The sequence below is a fragment of the Balearica regulorum genome, chromosome 5 (genome assembly GCF_011004875.1).
Source record: "Balearica regulorum gibbericeps isolate bBalReg1 chromosome 5, bBalReg1.pri, whole genome shotgun sequence".
In the NCBI taxonomy this organism is placed as follows: domain Eukaryota; kingdom Metazoa; phylum Chordata; class Aves; order Gruiformes; family Gruidae; genus Balearica; species Balearica regulorum.
The window spans coordinates 33,285,930-33,301,793 of record NC_046188.1 but is presented as its reverse complement, the minus strand read 5'-3'; the positions used below and the strand labels follow the sequence as shown (position 1 = coordinate 33,301,793).

The window sequence follows — 15,864 nt, the reverse complement described above, 5'->3', positions numbered from 1 at the left end:
GCTGTAATTTCTAGGAAATTAATATATAAACCAAGATTTTTTTGAATTTTATCTTTCACTCCAGTAAACATCACGTAGGTTGTTCTAATGCTCTGGAACATTAGGGTTCTAAATACAAGTCAAGGTAGCTTTACTGTCATACAGACTGTATTGGAAGGCTGACTTACACATACAGTGCACGTACAAATTATTTTGTGTTTTATTAGCCAAATATATTAATCACAATGTATGTGTTGTGGGGGTGGAGAAAGAGCCGCTCATCACACCTCTTCTTGTGCTGGTTTGTGACTTTTTATTAATGGTGAAATGTAACTTTGGCAAGTAACAGTGATTGCCAGTGGAAACATTTCCTCTGTCTGAGGTGAACTCTTTTGCTATTATTATCCATATATTGATAGCACTGTTGTGAAGAATTTCTGTTGCTGTCAGACAAGTATTTTTCTGTTTTGCTTTTCTTAGTTTCAGTTTACAGTCTCTTGTTTTCCTCTTTAATCTCCATCTATTCTCCAGCCCTGACTTTGAACAAGACACTTTTGGTTTTTGTGGTCTTGTTGGGGTTTTTTTGTGTTCTTAAAAGTAGCTAAATTCTTTTGGTCTGAAATGTAATTAAGAGTAATTTAGCCCAAGAAAGGAGTATTGTTTCTATTTTCTTTAAAACAAAAACAATAAAAAAGGGAAGAAGAATATCTGTCTGATAAATGCTTTGCAGCCTTAAAGAAGCGTTGCTTTAGGTTCTGCCCTTTGTGCTTATAACTAGCTTTACAGGACAGGGTTTGTTACTTGGTGTTGGGAAATGTGTTAAAGTGTTTTATCACCATGAGGCTTTCCAGAATAGAAATTACTGTGTTCTATCGCCTTTCTTCACCGCCATTGTATCTCAGTGCATGTGAAAGCCAATATGTAGTGCATATACCAGTGAAAGGTTTCAAGGATAATATTGCAAGTTACAAATGCCTGATGCTTTCACAGGTCTTAAGCATCGGTGTCAAACTGGAACGTTACTCCAGTAACGTTAAATGAGTAACATGTAAGAATTTTTATTGTGGAAAATTTGCATCTAAGACTACCCTAAAACTATGTAACCTTTAGGACGTGTCTAGGCGTTTTGATACTTCTTGTTTAGCTTGAAAAACATGGGAAGATTAGATCTTTCTCATTTAAAAAAAAAAAAAATAATCACTAACAGAAACTTCTGAGGAAAGTTGTGTATTAAAATTTGATTTCTTGGCTTAAAATTTTTTTCTGTATTGAAGGTTTTTGTGGCCTCATAAATGTAAAGGATTGGAACTGGGGAAATGTTGGATAATGCTTTTTTTAATTTATTTTATTAATGAGCCTTTCATCATTACTTAATGCTGGCTTAATTGTTGAATTCCCAAAGTACCATTCTTTGCCCTGCATTTGGTTTTTATAAAATCAGTTTTGTTGTAGTCTGAATACAGGGAAGGATTCAGTCTTTAAATAGTTCACTGTATTACTGCCAGAAGGATGAAGATTCCTTTAATCTTGTGCAGGTTCATTTAGAGAAAACCTGAAAATTTGGGGAAAGGAGGGAGGAAAATGTGTGTTTTTTAATGGCGTATTATTTACAAGAGAAGTAGTTTTTAGAATCTTCCAGGATAACAACTATGGCAGTTGTATGTGTGTTTGTATTTATGAAGGTGTAGAACCAATATATTAATCTTTTTTGTTTATCCATCAAATCCCTCTTCCCTTCCACCCTCACCCCCTTAGGCTGTCTTGCACTTCCCAAATTGAATCTACAGTTTCTGACTCTTCATGACTACCTGCTGAGGAACTTCAATCTGTTCCGCTTAGAGTCTACCTACGAGATCAGACAGGACATTGAAGATAGTGTCAGTAGGATGAAACCATGGTAATACTTACTAACTGATGCAAACCAGTCAGTTCAACTTCAGTTGTAATAAAAGTGCATTTGAGAATGAATAACTGATATTATCTATATACTAAATATATAGTAACAAATGTATATTAAATTGTTACATAGATACTATGTTTTATACTGATTTCTTCCATAAGGTATTGCCATCCTGTGGGATGATTTTGTAAGGGCGTGTTGCTATGTATCCCTGTAGATGTGTTAAGACAGTATGTTGGATGCTAACAACCAGCCTTCGTTGTGTTAAGATGAATGAGTTAGTTTTCGAGAAGTCCTAAGCCTTGGCTGAGACTACAAAATCTGGAAACTTTACCACCAGCTCTTATGGTTTGTGAGAGGCGTTACTGAGTATTCTTGAATTGACATCTGCCACATTTTTATCCTCTAGATTTCAGGGGATCATTTGGTTGACATGATATCTCTTATACTCAGTAGTTGCTTTTTGTTATCTTCCCTTCTTCTCTCTCCATGAGTTTGTGGGTTTTTTTTTTGTTTATAATGCCTTTTGCATCTTGAAATACAAGAATGAGTCACTTCGTGTTATGCTTCAGTTCTAAAATGCAGGGTTATACGAATCTACTTCAGTAGCATGTAAAATTAAGACTTCTACTTTTGTCTTAACGCTGACTGTGAGGTAAATTGTTTCATAGTTTAAAAAAAACCAAACTGAATCTGTTATCAGACAATGACTAACAAAACTTTGGTGTTTGGGGTTTTTTTGTTTTTGGGTTGTGGGTTTTTTTTTTTTTTTAGGTTATCGGAATATGGAGGTGTGGTCTTTGGTGGATGGGCTAGGATGGCACAACCCATTGTCTCTTTCACAGTGGTGGAGGTGGCAAAGCCCAATATTGGTGAAAACTGGCCCATGCGAGTACGAGCAGATGTTACAATTAATTTGAATGTCCGAGATAACATCAAAGATGAATGGGAAGGTACTTACATTCTTTGAAATAAGGTCCTTCAAAATAAGTGCTCATCAAAATACACTTTGATGTACTCTTATTTGTAAGAAAGTTGGGGGGGGTATTTTTTTTATCTGTGCTACAGATTTGCCAATCTTAATACACTGTTTAAAAGTCAGTTATTTCCAAGTCGAAGAATTTTATACTTTCCTAAAATGAAGATTGGAATTAAAGTATTTACATGTCCATTGGGAGTGGAATGTTTACTGTTTCAGACCGATGTCACTCGGTTTGTAACTGTAAAATTCTGCCCTTTATAGGGAATGTGGAAAAGTAACTTAGCATTTTAAATTAATATGGATGCTAATAATGTCATATTGGGAAAAGTAGTGGGGAACGTAGATACCTGTCTCATACACAAGTGGAGAGGACAGATTTTAGTTAATTCAAACCAGTACATTTTAGTAGTTTTCAGTATATTGGAATGTTGTTAGGAAGTGCTGACTCTTACGAGTATCCACAGGCGACACTTCTTTTGCTTGGAAGATTGAACTTTAGGTGACCGTGTTGGCAAGTGGTGTAGAAGCATGTATGTGCACTTGGATTATCAGGAAATGTCACTCCCTCCTCTTTTGTTAGAGAACCCTGTTAAATGTGCTGGAGCTACCCACCTGTGCTACAATTACAGGTCACATAGCACAAATGCCAAAGCTCGAGCATGTGATAAATAAGCAGATAAAAGTTTGGGAATGGAGATTTCTATTAAAGTAGAAAAGCTAGGAGGGTGGCATAGACTTCACTATACTGAAGGTAGCTATATAGTGGTGCACCTAGCTTTTTAAAGACTGTAAGAGCCGATGTGATTTCAAAAGCAGTAATGCTTTAACTTAATCAAAACTGACATGAAGAATTTGTTGAATCATTGCCTGACATAACAAGATCTTGATGAAACTGCTTTAGGTTTGATAATATCTGGTGAGTAGTGAGAAATTATTTGTTTCGTGTGAAAAATGCAGCATGTGTTTACTAAATTTTGAAGGTGTCTTGGAACTGTGAGAATCTCTAGGTATACTGGAGAAAAGGATTAGTGTTCAAAATTACATTAGTGGATTGGTAGGGTGTAATTCAACAAGGACGAATATCAAGATATTAAACTTAAGCAAGAGCAAGTCACTGCACAAATGCATGTTGGAACTTGTTAGGCAGTAACTCTGCAAAATGAAGAGTCAGAGGTCATCATCGCTCAAAAGCAAATGTGACTCCACGACAATATGTTACTGCTGAGGGAAAAGGAAAAATGCTCAACCAAGTCATATCAGGATTTATAAACTGGAATGTAATATGGAAAACAAGTAACTTGGTTAAGTGACCTTTTACCCTATTAAGTAGATAAAATCCTAAACAAAGTTACTTTAGTTATGCCCAGTTCTAGACACTCCACTGAAATTGTTGTAAAAAAAAATTTAAAAAATTGGAGGTTAGTCTACAAGAAAGCAATGAGAATAAGAGATTAATGACACTCTACTTTTGAGATAAGACTGAAAATATCTAGGTTGTGTAACCTAAGTAAGATTATTGGCAGAAGAATAATCTTGAAGTAGTAAGCTTGTTGTCATGAAAGAAGCAGTCAATTTTGCCTTTTCATATCTGAAGTCCTAGCAGATATTGGTGTGCAAGAGTAGTGGAAAAGGTGACAATATTGTGTAGCGGAAAAGGTGACAATATTGTGTAGCTCTGTATCCTCCAAGTTAAAGGCATATTTTGAAACAGAACACGTTATTCTCTTAAACAGGTGGGGGTTTATTTAATAGTAATTTTCATGTATTCTATTGTGTGTATATATTAAGGAATGGAAAAGGAAAATGGCATTCATTCAAGTCACTGAATGTTTCTTTTTGGAATCAGGTCTGCGTAAACATGATGTCTGCTTCTTGATTACGGTACGTCCCACACAACCTTATGGCACCAAGTTTGACCGACGACGACCTTTTGTTGAGCAAACTGGCCTGGTGTATGTCAGAGGCTGTGAAATCCAGGGCATGTTGGATGAAAAAGGACGTGTTATTGAAGAAGGTATGATACCAAAACTTGTTTGAATTATTACTCTTTTTTTTTTTTTTTTTTTTAGTAACAGCCTAATCATTTACTTGCTTCTCTTTTAAGGAATGCTTATTGAATTAATTGCCTATTTGAAAAAACAAATCCATTCCATAAGCAGTCCTGAGAAAGGTCAACTAATTTCCTCTGGTAAAATCAGATGTAATTAGATTAATTAAGTAAATCCAGTCCACTTTGGTTTTAGGAATAAAATAGCTTATATTCAAAAACTTTATTAGAAATGGGGTGAAAACATGAAATAAGAGTATTTGTAATGCCAAGCAGAAATTGGTTTCATCATATGAATTTGTCTAAATTTAATTTCAGGACCGATTATGGATCACTTATTTGAATGATAATCTGCTTTTTGCACTACTTCAAATCCTAATCTTACTGTTTAATTACGGACAGGACCTGAACCCAAACCAAGGCTTAAAGGGGATTGCAGAACATACAGAGTATTTCTGGACCCAAATCAGTATCAACAAGACATGACCAATACAATCCAAAATGGAGCAGAAGATGTTTATGAGACATTTAATATAATAATGAGAAGAAAACCAAAAGAGAACAATTTCAAGGTAAGGCACTGCTCATTGACCCTTAGGGTAAGGGTTTGTCTGAATATGCCGGTGGTACTGAGAAGTGTTCATTTTAGATGCGTGTAATTAGGCTTTTTAAGTGGCGCTGGATGACTTCAGGAAGTTAAAGCCTGTGAGCTGGTGATAACTTCCCCCTACAACTAAGTGTTGAAGTAAGTGAAAATCAGAACAATCCTGTTTCACTTGAGTATATAATAAAAAATAAATTTATAATTTCAGTCTTTTAACAGGTAGCCTACAGATCAGTTGTATTTGGCCTTTTGGCTCAAAGGAGTATGTGGACCATTTTTGCTACCTGATGTAATAGTGGACTGTACGAAAAGGAAGAGTAACAAATCAAAAGTTGGAATCAGAAAAACCCATTAGCTATTGGGAGCATCACTGGACCAGTATCTTATTAGGTTTTGGAGGGTGTCAGACAAGATTTTTAGCACTGATATATTTGATAGTTCTTATAGAGATTGTATGCTAACTGGAGCTTTGTAGATTGAATGGCGTGCTTTTTTTTTTTTCCTGTCCCGATAGTCTTCACGCAGTTGCAGTGCGTAATTCTTCGGCATTTTACTTCCTTGGGTATTCATTGTCAAGAGATCCTTCAGAGAATTTGGTCAGAGTTCAAAATAAACCTGTTGCTAATGCATTACGATACTGTTTATTGTCTATAAGCAAGATGAAAATTATGTGCAGAACTTCAATTCAGTTTTGTATATAGATTCAGGAAATGTTATTTTTCAGTAAGCTTATCAGTAACAGCTTTCCTACCCTCTGTTAAAAGCCAGAAAAGAAAGTTTTCCAACAAAGTCGAAATGTGCATTTGAGTTTTTCTAGAATTGTGAATTGACGTAAGTTTAACTTTGACCAAGTGGTCTGTGTTGGCTCTAGTAAACTTTTTTGATCAGGTGGCATGACTACAGAATCATTTAGGTTGCAAGGCAACTCTGGAAATTATCTAGTCCAAGCCCCCTGCTCAGGCAGGGTCACCTGCAGCAGGCTGTCCAGGACCATGTCTAGTTGGGTTTTGAATATCTTTAACAATTAAGAAACCGGAACTTGTCTGGGCAACCTCTTCTAGTGCTGAATTGTCCTCGCAATAAAAAAAGTGTTTTCTTGTGTTCAGATGGAATTTAACGTGTTTTAATTTGTGCCCATTGTCTCCTGTCCTGTCACGGGACACTATTGAGAAGAGTCTGGCTCCCTCATCTTCATTTCCTCTTATCAGGTATTTATAACATTGATATGATACCTCCTAAGCACTCTCTTTTCCAGGCTGAACAGTCCCAGCTCTCTCAGCTTCTCCTCGTGTGAAAGATGCTCCAGTCCCTTAATCATCTTTGTGGCCCTGCACTGGACACGGTCCAATAACTCCATGTCTCTTTTTTTCACTGAGGACCCCAGAACTGAGTGCAGCGCTCCAGATTCAGGGAAGGGATGCCACTCAGAGGGACCTGGAGAAGCTCAAGAAGTGGGCCCATGTGAACCTCATGAGGGTCAACAAGGCCAAGTGCAAAGTCCTGCACTGGGTTGGGACAACCTCTGGTATCAATACCAGCTGGGGGATGAAGGGATTGAGAGCAGCCCAGAGGAGAAGGACTTGGGGCTACTGATGGATGAAAAGCTGGACGTGAGCTAGCAACGTGCGCTCCCAGCCCAGAAAGCCAACCATATCTTGGGCCGCATCAAAAGAAGCATGGCCAGCAGGTCGAGGGAGGTGATTCTGCACCTCTTCTCTGCTCTTGTGGGACCTCACCTGGAGTATTGCATCCAGCTCTGGGGTCCCTGACATAAGAAGGACATGGAGCTGTTGGAGTGAGTCCAGAGGAGGGCCACAAAGATGATCAGGGGGCTGGAGCACCTCTCCTATGAAGACAGACTGAGAGAGTTGGGGTTTTTCAGCCTGGAGAAGAGAAGGCGCCAGGGAGACCTTATTGTGGCCTTTCAATACTTCAAGCGGGCTTTTAAGGAAGATGGGAACACAATTTTTAGCAGGGCCTGTTGCAATTGGACAAAGGGTAATAGTTTTAAAATAAAAGAGGTTAAATTCAGACTAGATACAAAAAAAGAAATTTTTCACATTGAGGGCAGTGAGACACTGGAACGGGTTGCCTAGAGAGGTGGTAGATGCCCCATCCCTGGAAACATTCAAGGTCAGGTTGGACAGGGCTCTGAGCAACCTGATCTGGTTGAAGATGTCCCTGCTTATTGCAGGGGGGTGGGACTAGATGACCTTTAAAGGTCCTTTCTAACCCAAACTATTCTATGATTCAGCCTCAACAGTGCTGAGCAGAGAGGAAGGAGCACCTCCGTTCACCTGTTGGCAACTTCCTAATGCAGCACAAGATACCGTTGGCCTTTTTTGCTATGAGGGTGCATAATCTTGCGTTCCTGAGAATATTTCTTGTATGCATGTTCAATTCCTTTGCTGTTAGATTGTTTAGACCTTTGAATCTTTAATGTTCCTTGAGTTTTCCATTCTGAAAAAGCAACATTAACAAAAAACTGCCTTTCTTCTGGTGCCTTAAAATCTTCCATTGCGTAATCGAAGTGATTTTCATTTTAAAGGATTCTGCAGTAAGTTCTGTGCAGATGGATAAAGAGGGAGGCAGGAAGACTTTGACTTTTTCTTTTCTTGTATCTGGAAAGATGCCTCTGGAGTGAAACAGTAGTTTGTGGTCTGCACAGAGCATTCTGGTGCCATCCAGCTGTGGATTGGTATACTGGAAATACTTCATAGAGAGTCCTTTATAACTTTATATTAAAAAAAAAAAACAAACGAACAAAAAAACTACCCAGAACTGATTGTTAATGTTGTGTGTCTGTGGCAGGTTCATTTTAAGCACAAGTGCTCTCTGCCAAAGCCTGTTGGTGTGCTGGCACTATAGGCTTGTTTTTTATTAGTATATGTATTTGCTTTTGTGTAGTCAGGAGGAAAGGGCTGCAGTGAATACTTAAGTTTGCTCTGAATTGCTCTTAGGTGTGAGTGTGTCTTTCAAATTTGTACTGTGTACTTGCAGATAATTTACAGGCAAGTCACAATGCAAACCATTCTATGCTTTTTTTTAATTAGGTCTCATACACTGATTTGTCAAGACAAACTAAGGTATTTCCAGATTTATCACATCACTACCAGTTTGGGTGCAAGCATTCCATGTGATCTGCAAACCTTTCTAATTTCAGCTGGATAGAAGAAAACAAAGCATCACTGTGATTAGTGTTGATAGTGTATTGAGCAGATAGAAGATGGCTTAAAGTTTTAAGCTGAGCTTGTAAGAGAGAAGACAAGAGAACACTTGTGCAGTCTTAGTAAATTAAGCCGATGTGACAGCAGTGGAAGTGCAAATACAATGTGTTTGCTGGAGGTGGCACTGCTACATCATTACAACTGGTCAGCAGTGTTAGTTCTTAAAAGAACTAATCTTACTATTTTTACATGTAAAGAAGTTACTTTTGAAAAGCTGAAGCAAAGTTTTTGTGATGTAAAAACAGCACATTAGCTGTGAGGGACATATTTCTTAAACTTTCTCTGAGAAATTGGTCATCTAAATTTAGAAATACTACCTGCAATAGCCACGTTTTCTGATTTTGTGCTTTGCTTAGCACAAATGTATTATGCTATGCTTAATATACGTTTAAGCCAGAAACACTTTTTTTATATTTATAACAAAAATATAAATATTCTTAGTTAATGTGGGACTCATCCATCAGTATATCTTGGGCTTCTGAAGTAATTGGAGGACCTTCAGGTATCAGAAGTTAAGTGCAGGACCTCTCTGGTGCTGCAGGTCACATACTAAAATGTTCGTAAGACCAAGAGCAAAAATAAATACTGGAGTGGTTTGTAGGTATCAGGTAAGTTTCTTTGAGCCATCTCCTTTATTATAAAATGAGGCTGTCCAAGCGTTCAGTTACCCATACAGTAAAACCTTTTTCATCTATTTCAGTGGAGTTTCCTGTACCTCAATTTGTGTCCATTGCCTCTTATCCTTTTGCAGGGTACTACTGAGAGGAGCCTGGTTCCATTGTCCTTACTTCCTCCCTTCTTTTTTTTTCTTCTTTTTTTCTTTTTTCTTTTTTCTTTTTTTCTTTTTTTTTCTTTTTTTTTTTTTTTTTTCCCATACAAACCAATAAAATTCACCACCACCCCTTGAGTCTTCTCTTCTTGAGGTCAAACAATCCCAGCTCCTTCAGACTCTCATATAACAGATACTCCAATCCCTTAATCATCTTAGTGGCCCTTTGCTGGACTCTCTCCACTATGTCTGTCTCTCTTGTGCTGAGGAGCCCAGTACTGGACACAGCACTCCAGATATGGTCTCACCCATGCTGAGTAGAGGGGAAGAATCAGAACCTTTATGGAGGTTGACTGTTTAAGAAGGAATGATGACTAGATTACTTTCATTCCTTGAATGATATGACATAAGCAGGAGAAGGGCAGAGATTCCTACCCTTTGGAGTTGGATCTGTAAATTTAGACTAGTAGAATAAAATTCCATACTTTACAAGATTGGCATTTGAAAGGTCTGTACAATATCCTGATGTGGACTGCTGATGCAGTATGTTTGCCATCTGTTTGTGTCCATATTTGATGGTATGGTAAGTTGGGGGATTTGGAAATCAGCGCAGGTCTCATATCCTGTGTTTCTTCTGCTGAGGAGCAGATGCATGATGTCCTAATACTGTTTCAAGTACTGTGGCTGTCAAAGACTTACCACTAAAGTAGCCCTTTAACAGGAAGACTAAAGTTCAGCTACCTCTTAGTTTAAAATGCACACCCTCTGTACAAGTCCAGTGTTTGGAGCATTGGTGTTTTCATGGAAGGGGGAAGAGAGAGAAAATACTGAGGTAACCACAGATGAGTAGAGAGATTAATTTGAGGGTGAAGAGCAAGCTTTTGGAGGGAAACTTTAGCTGGCTGCAGGGATGAAATTTATATGGTTAAAGGAGAAACCTTAAGCTGCATGAGGGTGTTCTTGAATTTATTAGATTTCTAGTAAGAACTTTTAGGGTAGCTGAGGCATTCATTTGCCATACAATTGTGCATTACCTTAAATATGATTTTTGTGCTAGTCAAAGTAAGGAGCAATTGTTTTAAAATGCCCTGTGTCTGTAGTCTTCGAAAAACCTGACATAAGACTTTACCATTGGTTGCTTCCAGACATTGATAGCTCAAACAGTATCCGCAGAACTGAAATTTTTTAGAATACGTATATGGAAACATGTTGGGGACTCTGGAGTCATCAGTTGCCTTGCTGAATTAATGAATTTATGTGGGGAAAGAAAGGGTTGAGAAGCAAGGATGGTGCGCTCCAGGATTGTACATAGAAACCCAGTGTGTGCCAGGACTATGGTTAACCATGCAGAAGTTTTAATGTGTTTTTGGTGTAAACAGTATGACCTTATGAAAGTCCTGGAGAAGAACCTCCAGCAGAAATATGTGTAGCTATTGATAAAACATGAATTTGTTCGCTTACTGTAAAACCAGGATGCTAAGCTAGGGCGATAGCATGCATTTTGTCTTGTTTATAGATTATTTTGAACTGTGCCTTCTTTTTTTCTTCTCTGAGTGTTCTGGAATGAAAACTTTACTGATAATTATGGGCTTCTTTACTAACAGGATAGCTTAAGAATTACATGGTTTGACACTGGTGTTTTGTTGCATATGTATACACAGTATATATATTGACCCAATCTAACTGAACACCTGTCAATTAAAGACTGTTACATGCTAGCATCTTAGAATAGACTTGATTAGTCTTCAGTATGTCATATTTTCTTGGTTAAAAAGTCAATCTTCACAATCATATTTTTTCTGTTTTTCTAATTTTCAGGCTGTTCTGGAGACTATTAGAAATTTGATGAACACAGACTGTGTGGTTCCTGACTGGCTGCATGACATCATTCTCGGATATGGAGACCCAAGTAGTGCACACTATTCAAAAATGCCAAATCAGATTGCAACTCTGGATTTTAATGATACTTTTCTGTCCATTGACCACTTAAAGGCTAGCTTTCCTGGATACAATATTAAAGTGACTGTTGACAATCCAGTTCTGCAAATACCCCCCTTCAGGTGATCTCAAAACTTCAAGTACTCCTGGTGTGGTATTCTTGCTGAAATATGTTGTTAGGTGGAGTTGAGTTCAGTGGTTGAAGGGAGGTGCTCTTTCCTTTAAGAAAAGATGTTAATATATTAATATAAAGATTTAGATAGGTATATAACAGAGGTGACTATACTACAGTTAGGCTCAGGACCAGCTTCTGCTCTACTCTGTACAAAAATGCATCAGAACATTGCTTGTAGATCAGCCTATTGAATATATGGGAAAAGCAACAGTATGAGATAGAATTAAGACACATAGTATTCACTTCTGCATTATGGTGTTTAACCTCCTTTAAGTTCAGCCTAAAGGTTTTTAATTACATAGTTTCCTTACATATCTCATCAAAGCAAGCAAAGAACAGCAATTTCAGCATCAGTTAGAATTTGAGCTTTTAGAAACACTATTCAATCAAAATAAAGAATTAAGTCTGAAATCACATATTGCTTATTTTAGAAATAGTTTCTGAAATAGGATGCCTACCTTTCTGACTGCTAAATGTTTTGTTTCAGTGGTGCTGTTCAGCATTTTTAGACTTGACAGTTCTGTCCTTCCTGTTGGACCTCCTTGGACTTTGGCAGCTGAGTTTCACAGTGCATAGTGTTGAAGAATAGTTTCTTCTTTTTTTCCTTTTAAGTTAATGAGAATTGAACTATGTTTCATGTTGAAGGAATGGATTTGACTGGGGAGGGAAAGTATGGCTTTCCCCCCTCACCAGTCAGCTCTTATCATGGCTAAACTGAATCTTGAAAAGCAGGGAGGTAATCTTCCATGCTTTTTTTGAAACACTGCATGTAGAATATGTATGGAGAAGGCACTAACGCTATGTAATGATATGAAAATAGTCTGAAGGTACCAAGACAAGATACCACACACAATTTCCTTCAATGAACTAGTGTTCATCTTCAGTTCATAGATTAAAATACAGATATTCCTCTTTATGAAGAGCTATTGCTCTTCCTGCTGCTGCATTCATCCTGTAAAGAGGCTAAGAGATTGTTGCTGTTAAAGATGTCTGCATTGTTGTCTCAAGATAGTTGGATAGCCATTGGAATTCCTTCACCATGATTTGTTTCTGAATTAGAGAAGCTTGCTAATACATTATACAGAGGACTGTAGAAAAAAAAAGTGGAAATTTGAGGATAAAAGGTTTCATGTGTTGGAGCAGTTTAGAACACTGACATATCTTGGGGAAGGAAAAAAAAAGTGTGTATCAGTTCTAGAACAAAATCAAGTTATTACTGCTGAACAGACAGTGCTGGTGGCTTTCTATTATAGCTTTACTCCTGTCCTTTCCATTTTCATTTATGAACTGTTTGCCTTCAGTGTTTTTCCAGCTGGCACTCAGGACTGCTTCTGGCTTTTCAAGCTATGTAGAGAGCACTTTTGACATACTTTTTGTCAAATGTGCTTTTTTTTTTCTTTTTTTTTTTTAAATCAGCTTCATCAATTTGGTTGTAATTCCTTTTCCTTATCCTCATTAATACTTTGTTGTCTGCAACTCTTGTTTCCCCATTGTGTAAAAGTTTGTCTTAATGGTGACAAAAAGATCTTTATAAACTTCTAAGACAGTCTGGTATCATAGTGAATATGTTGAAGTCTTAAATTATATATTACAGGATAACTTTCCCAATAAAGGGAGGTAAAGGAAAGAAAAGAAAAGAGGATGGGAATGAAGAAAAACCTGAAGAAGCTAAAACACTGATTGTAGAGCCTCATGTCATTCCAAACAGGGGACCGTATCCATATAATCAACCAAAACGGTAATAAATGTATGAGAACTTATTTACAAATGATAACAATTGCATACCAGTTTATCTTCAGAAATACTTCAAAATAATATTGCTAATTATAAATGAAATGTCATTTTGATTTCATTACCAAAAGAAGATTTGAATATGAGACTGTTTTGTTTTATATTTAAATCAAACTATTCTATTATCCTCTCTCTATTAAAAAATTCCCTTGAAGAACAATGGGAAATACTATCTGTTAGTATTATGTCAGGACTTTGAATATTAGGAGAATCATACTTAAATAGTTTTACAGCATTCTCAGCAAATAATAACTAAAGTCCGATGATGTTTAGATGGGATGATTTTTGTCACGTGGACAGCATGCTTTTCTGTCTCAGAAATTGCAAGATTGTCATGTCTATAATGAACACTTATGTAAATTAAATAAGTTTGCAAGCATATAGTTCTGGAGAAACATGTAGCCAATTAATTTAAATCAAACCTGTTAATTGCTTTTATCAAAACTTGGCAAAATCTATCCACACTCTGATCTTCTTCTGCTTTGTTACAGCAATACTATTCAATTTACCCATACTCAGATTGAAGCTATACGTGCGGGGATGCAGCCTGGGCTAACTATGGTAAGAATATTTTTAAGGATTTTATGCTCTTAATTATTTTATTTGATTCTGGCTTTAGGTACATTCAGTAAAAAACCAATAATGCCCATTTCTGTAGCCTTGCTGAGATCACTTCTATTAATAGTTTAAAAATACAAAAAACTAACATACAAAGGTTCAACATCTTCCTATCTTCACAAAATCACACAGAAACACATTTGATCTCTGTATAACTGTATCATGTGTTTCAGTGACTGAAGACTTTCCACAACAACTGAATTTACTTTTTCAGTGGTTGGATTGCTAGTTTTAGACTGCAAAGCTGTTGCCATGTCTGTCATTTTTGGCTGTCTTAAATCACTTGCATCATTTTTAGTTTGATCTAACTCCATGAAAGGAAATGAAAATCAGTCATTTGTCTTCAGGGAGCTTTTTTTTGCAGTCTTGTGAAATGTAATGTGCAGTCCTCTTTATCCTGCTGACTTCTAGAACTAAGAAGTTACAAACCAAACCAAAGCTGTAGATTTGTTATGAAAATAATTTTTAATCAGTGAATTTCTGCAAATGTCTTTAAGGTTTACCACTCTCAATTAGATTTTGACTACAAGTACCTGTCTCCCAATGAAGTACAGTCTATCTTGGTAGTTACTTGGAATATTTGAATTACTTTTCTCTGGTACTCTTAATTTCTTTGTAGTCTGTATAGGCAATAATGCTAATTTTTAGGGGTTTTGTATTGGTATTCATGAGTTCTGTACTCTACTCCCCTTCTTCCTTATGTTACCACTCCCTACACACTCTGTAGCTAGCACAGAAAAGATGTATGGCAAAGGAAAAAATAAACTTCCATGGAATTGTATGCCTTTTGTCTCTGCCTGACTAGGTGTGCTGAAATTACTGGTGTCATAAATGTGTATAGAAGTTACTCAAATTCTTGGCAGTGTTTTTGAATATGGTATGTTTTCTGGTGGAACACAGCAGAACTTTCTGGGTGTTGATAGAATATCAACTCTAAGGTCTATTTAGAAATTAAAGCTCTTTTTTTTGAATGATGTGTAAATGTCACAGTGACAAATGCTTTAAATTTTGTTATTAAACGGTGTTGGAAGAGTTTTTTTGGAATAATTTAAACTGCTGGGTTTTACCTAATTAGAGTGTTTGTCTAAGAATACCCACACCAGTGTACAGAAGTATTGTTTTCTATCAGTAGTATTGTCAATAGGAAAGAAAACTGGGAAATTAAAATCTTTATTACCATTTTGTAGTATATAATTAACACACAACATACTGGAGAGGAGGTCTCTAAGTCACTTTTTATTTTTGTCTTATTTTTTTAAATAGTGTTGTATACTGTTTACTAGTATTATTTAATATTTGTTGAACTTTTAACGACCTTCAAATGCAAGTGTATAATGCATTATAAACTACCATCTACCTTGCTTTTGGAGGGCTTTAAAAAAGAAAAGTAACTTCCTATGCCTGGTACTCCATCAGCTTTCATAAATACTTAAGATGATGATCATTATATAATTTGAACTTTTCTACTAAAACTGCATTTGCTGATTTTTTTATTTTTTTTTAAGAAGTTAGAGAATGAGATTCTGTTACATGAAAAACAATGACAAAGTCAGCTTTTTGGTTTTGAAGATGCTTTTTTTTTTTTTTTTTTGTACATCGTCCAGTTTTTTTGTAGAGAGAGGAGGCAGACAGAGAAAACACTGATGTAATATAGGCCTGTGTTTTTTCTGTCACTATGTCAAGTCATGTATTTCTGTCAAGTATTTTTGAGACGTACAATCCTACTTGCTTTTGAATCCAGTGATTGGTGACATTCTTTAAATAAAGCAAGTGTAATTTCATAGCAACTTGTAATTTTATGTGTAGATACATATGAAACCTGCTATTCTGTGCT

The 15,864-nt window shown here is 36.6% G+C and overlaps 1 protein-coding gene across 1 annotated transcript in view; it reads left to right on the top strand.

Moving 5' to 3' along the window:
* AQR (aquarius intron-binding spliceosomal factor) overlaps positions 1 to 15,864 on the top strand; it is a 58,579-nt gene that overhangs the window by 19,113 nt on the left and 23,602 nt on the right. The window contains exons 16-22 of the mRNA XM_075754081.1: positions 1,735 to 1,876; positions 2,654 to 2,832; positions 4,708 to 4,875; positions 5,311 to 5,480; positions 11,327 to 11,568; positions 13,216 to 13,359; positions 13,904 to 13,973. Coding sequence (XP_075610196.1) covers positions 1,735 to 1,876; positions 2,654 to 2,832; positions 4,708 to 4,875; positions 5,311 to 5,480; positions 11,327 to 11,568; positions 13,216 to 13,359; positions 13,904 to 13,973 — 1,115 coding nt within the window. The remainder of the gene's footprint in view (positions 1 to 1,734; positions 1,877 to 2,653; positions 2,833 to 4,707; positions 4,876 to 5,310; positions 5,481 to 11,326; positions 11,569 to 13,215; positions 13,360 to 13,903; positions 13,974 to 15,864) is intronic.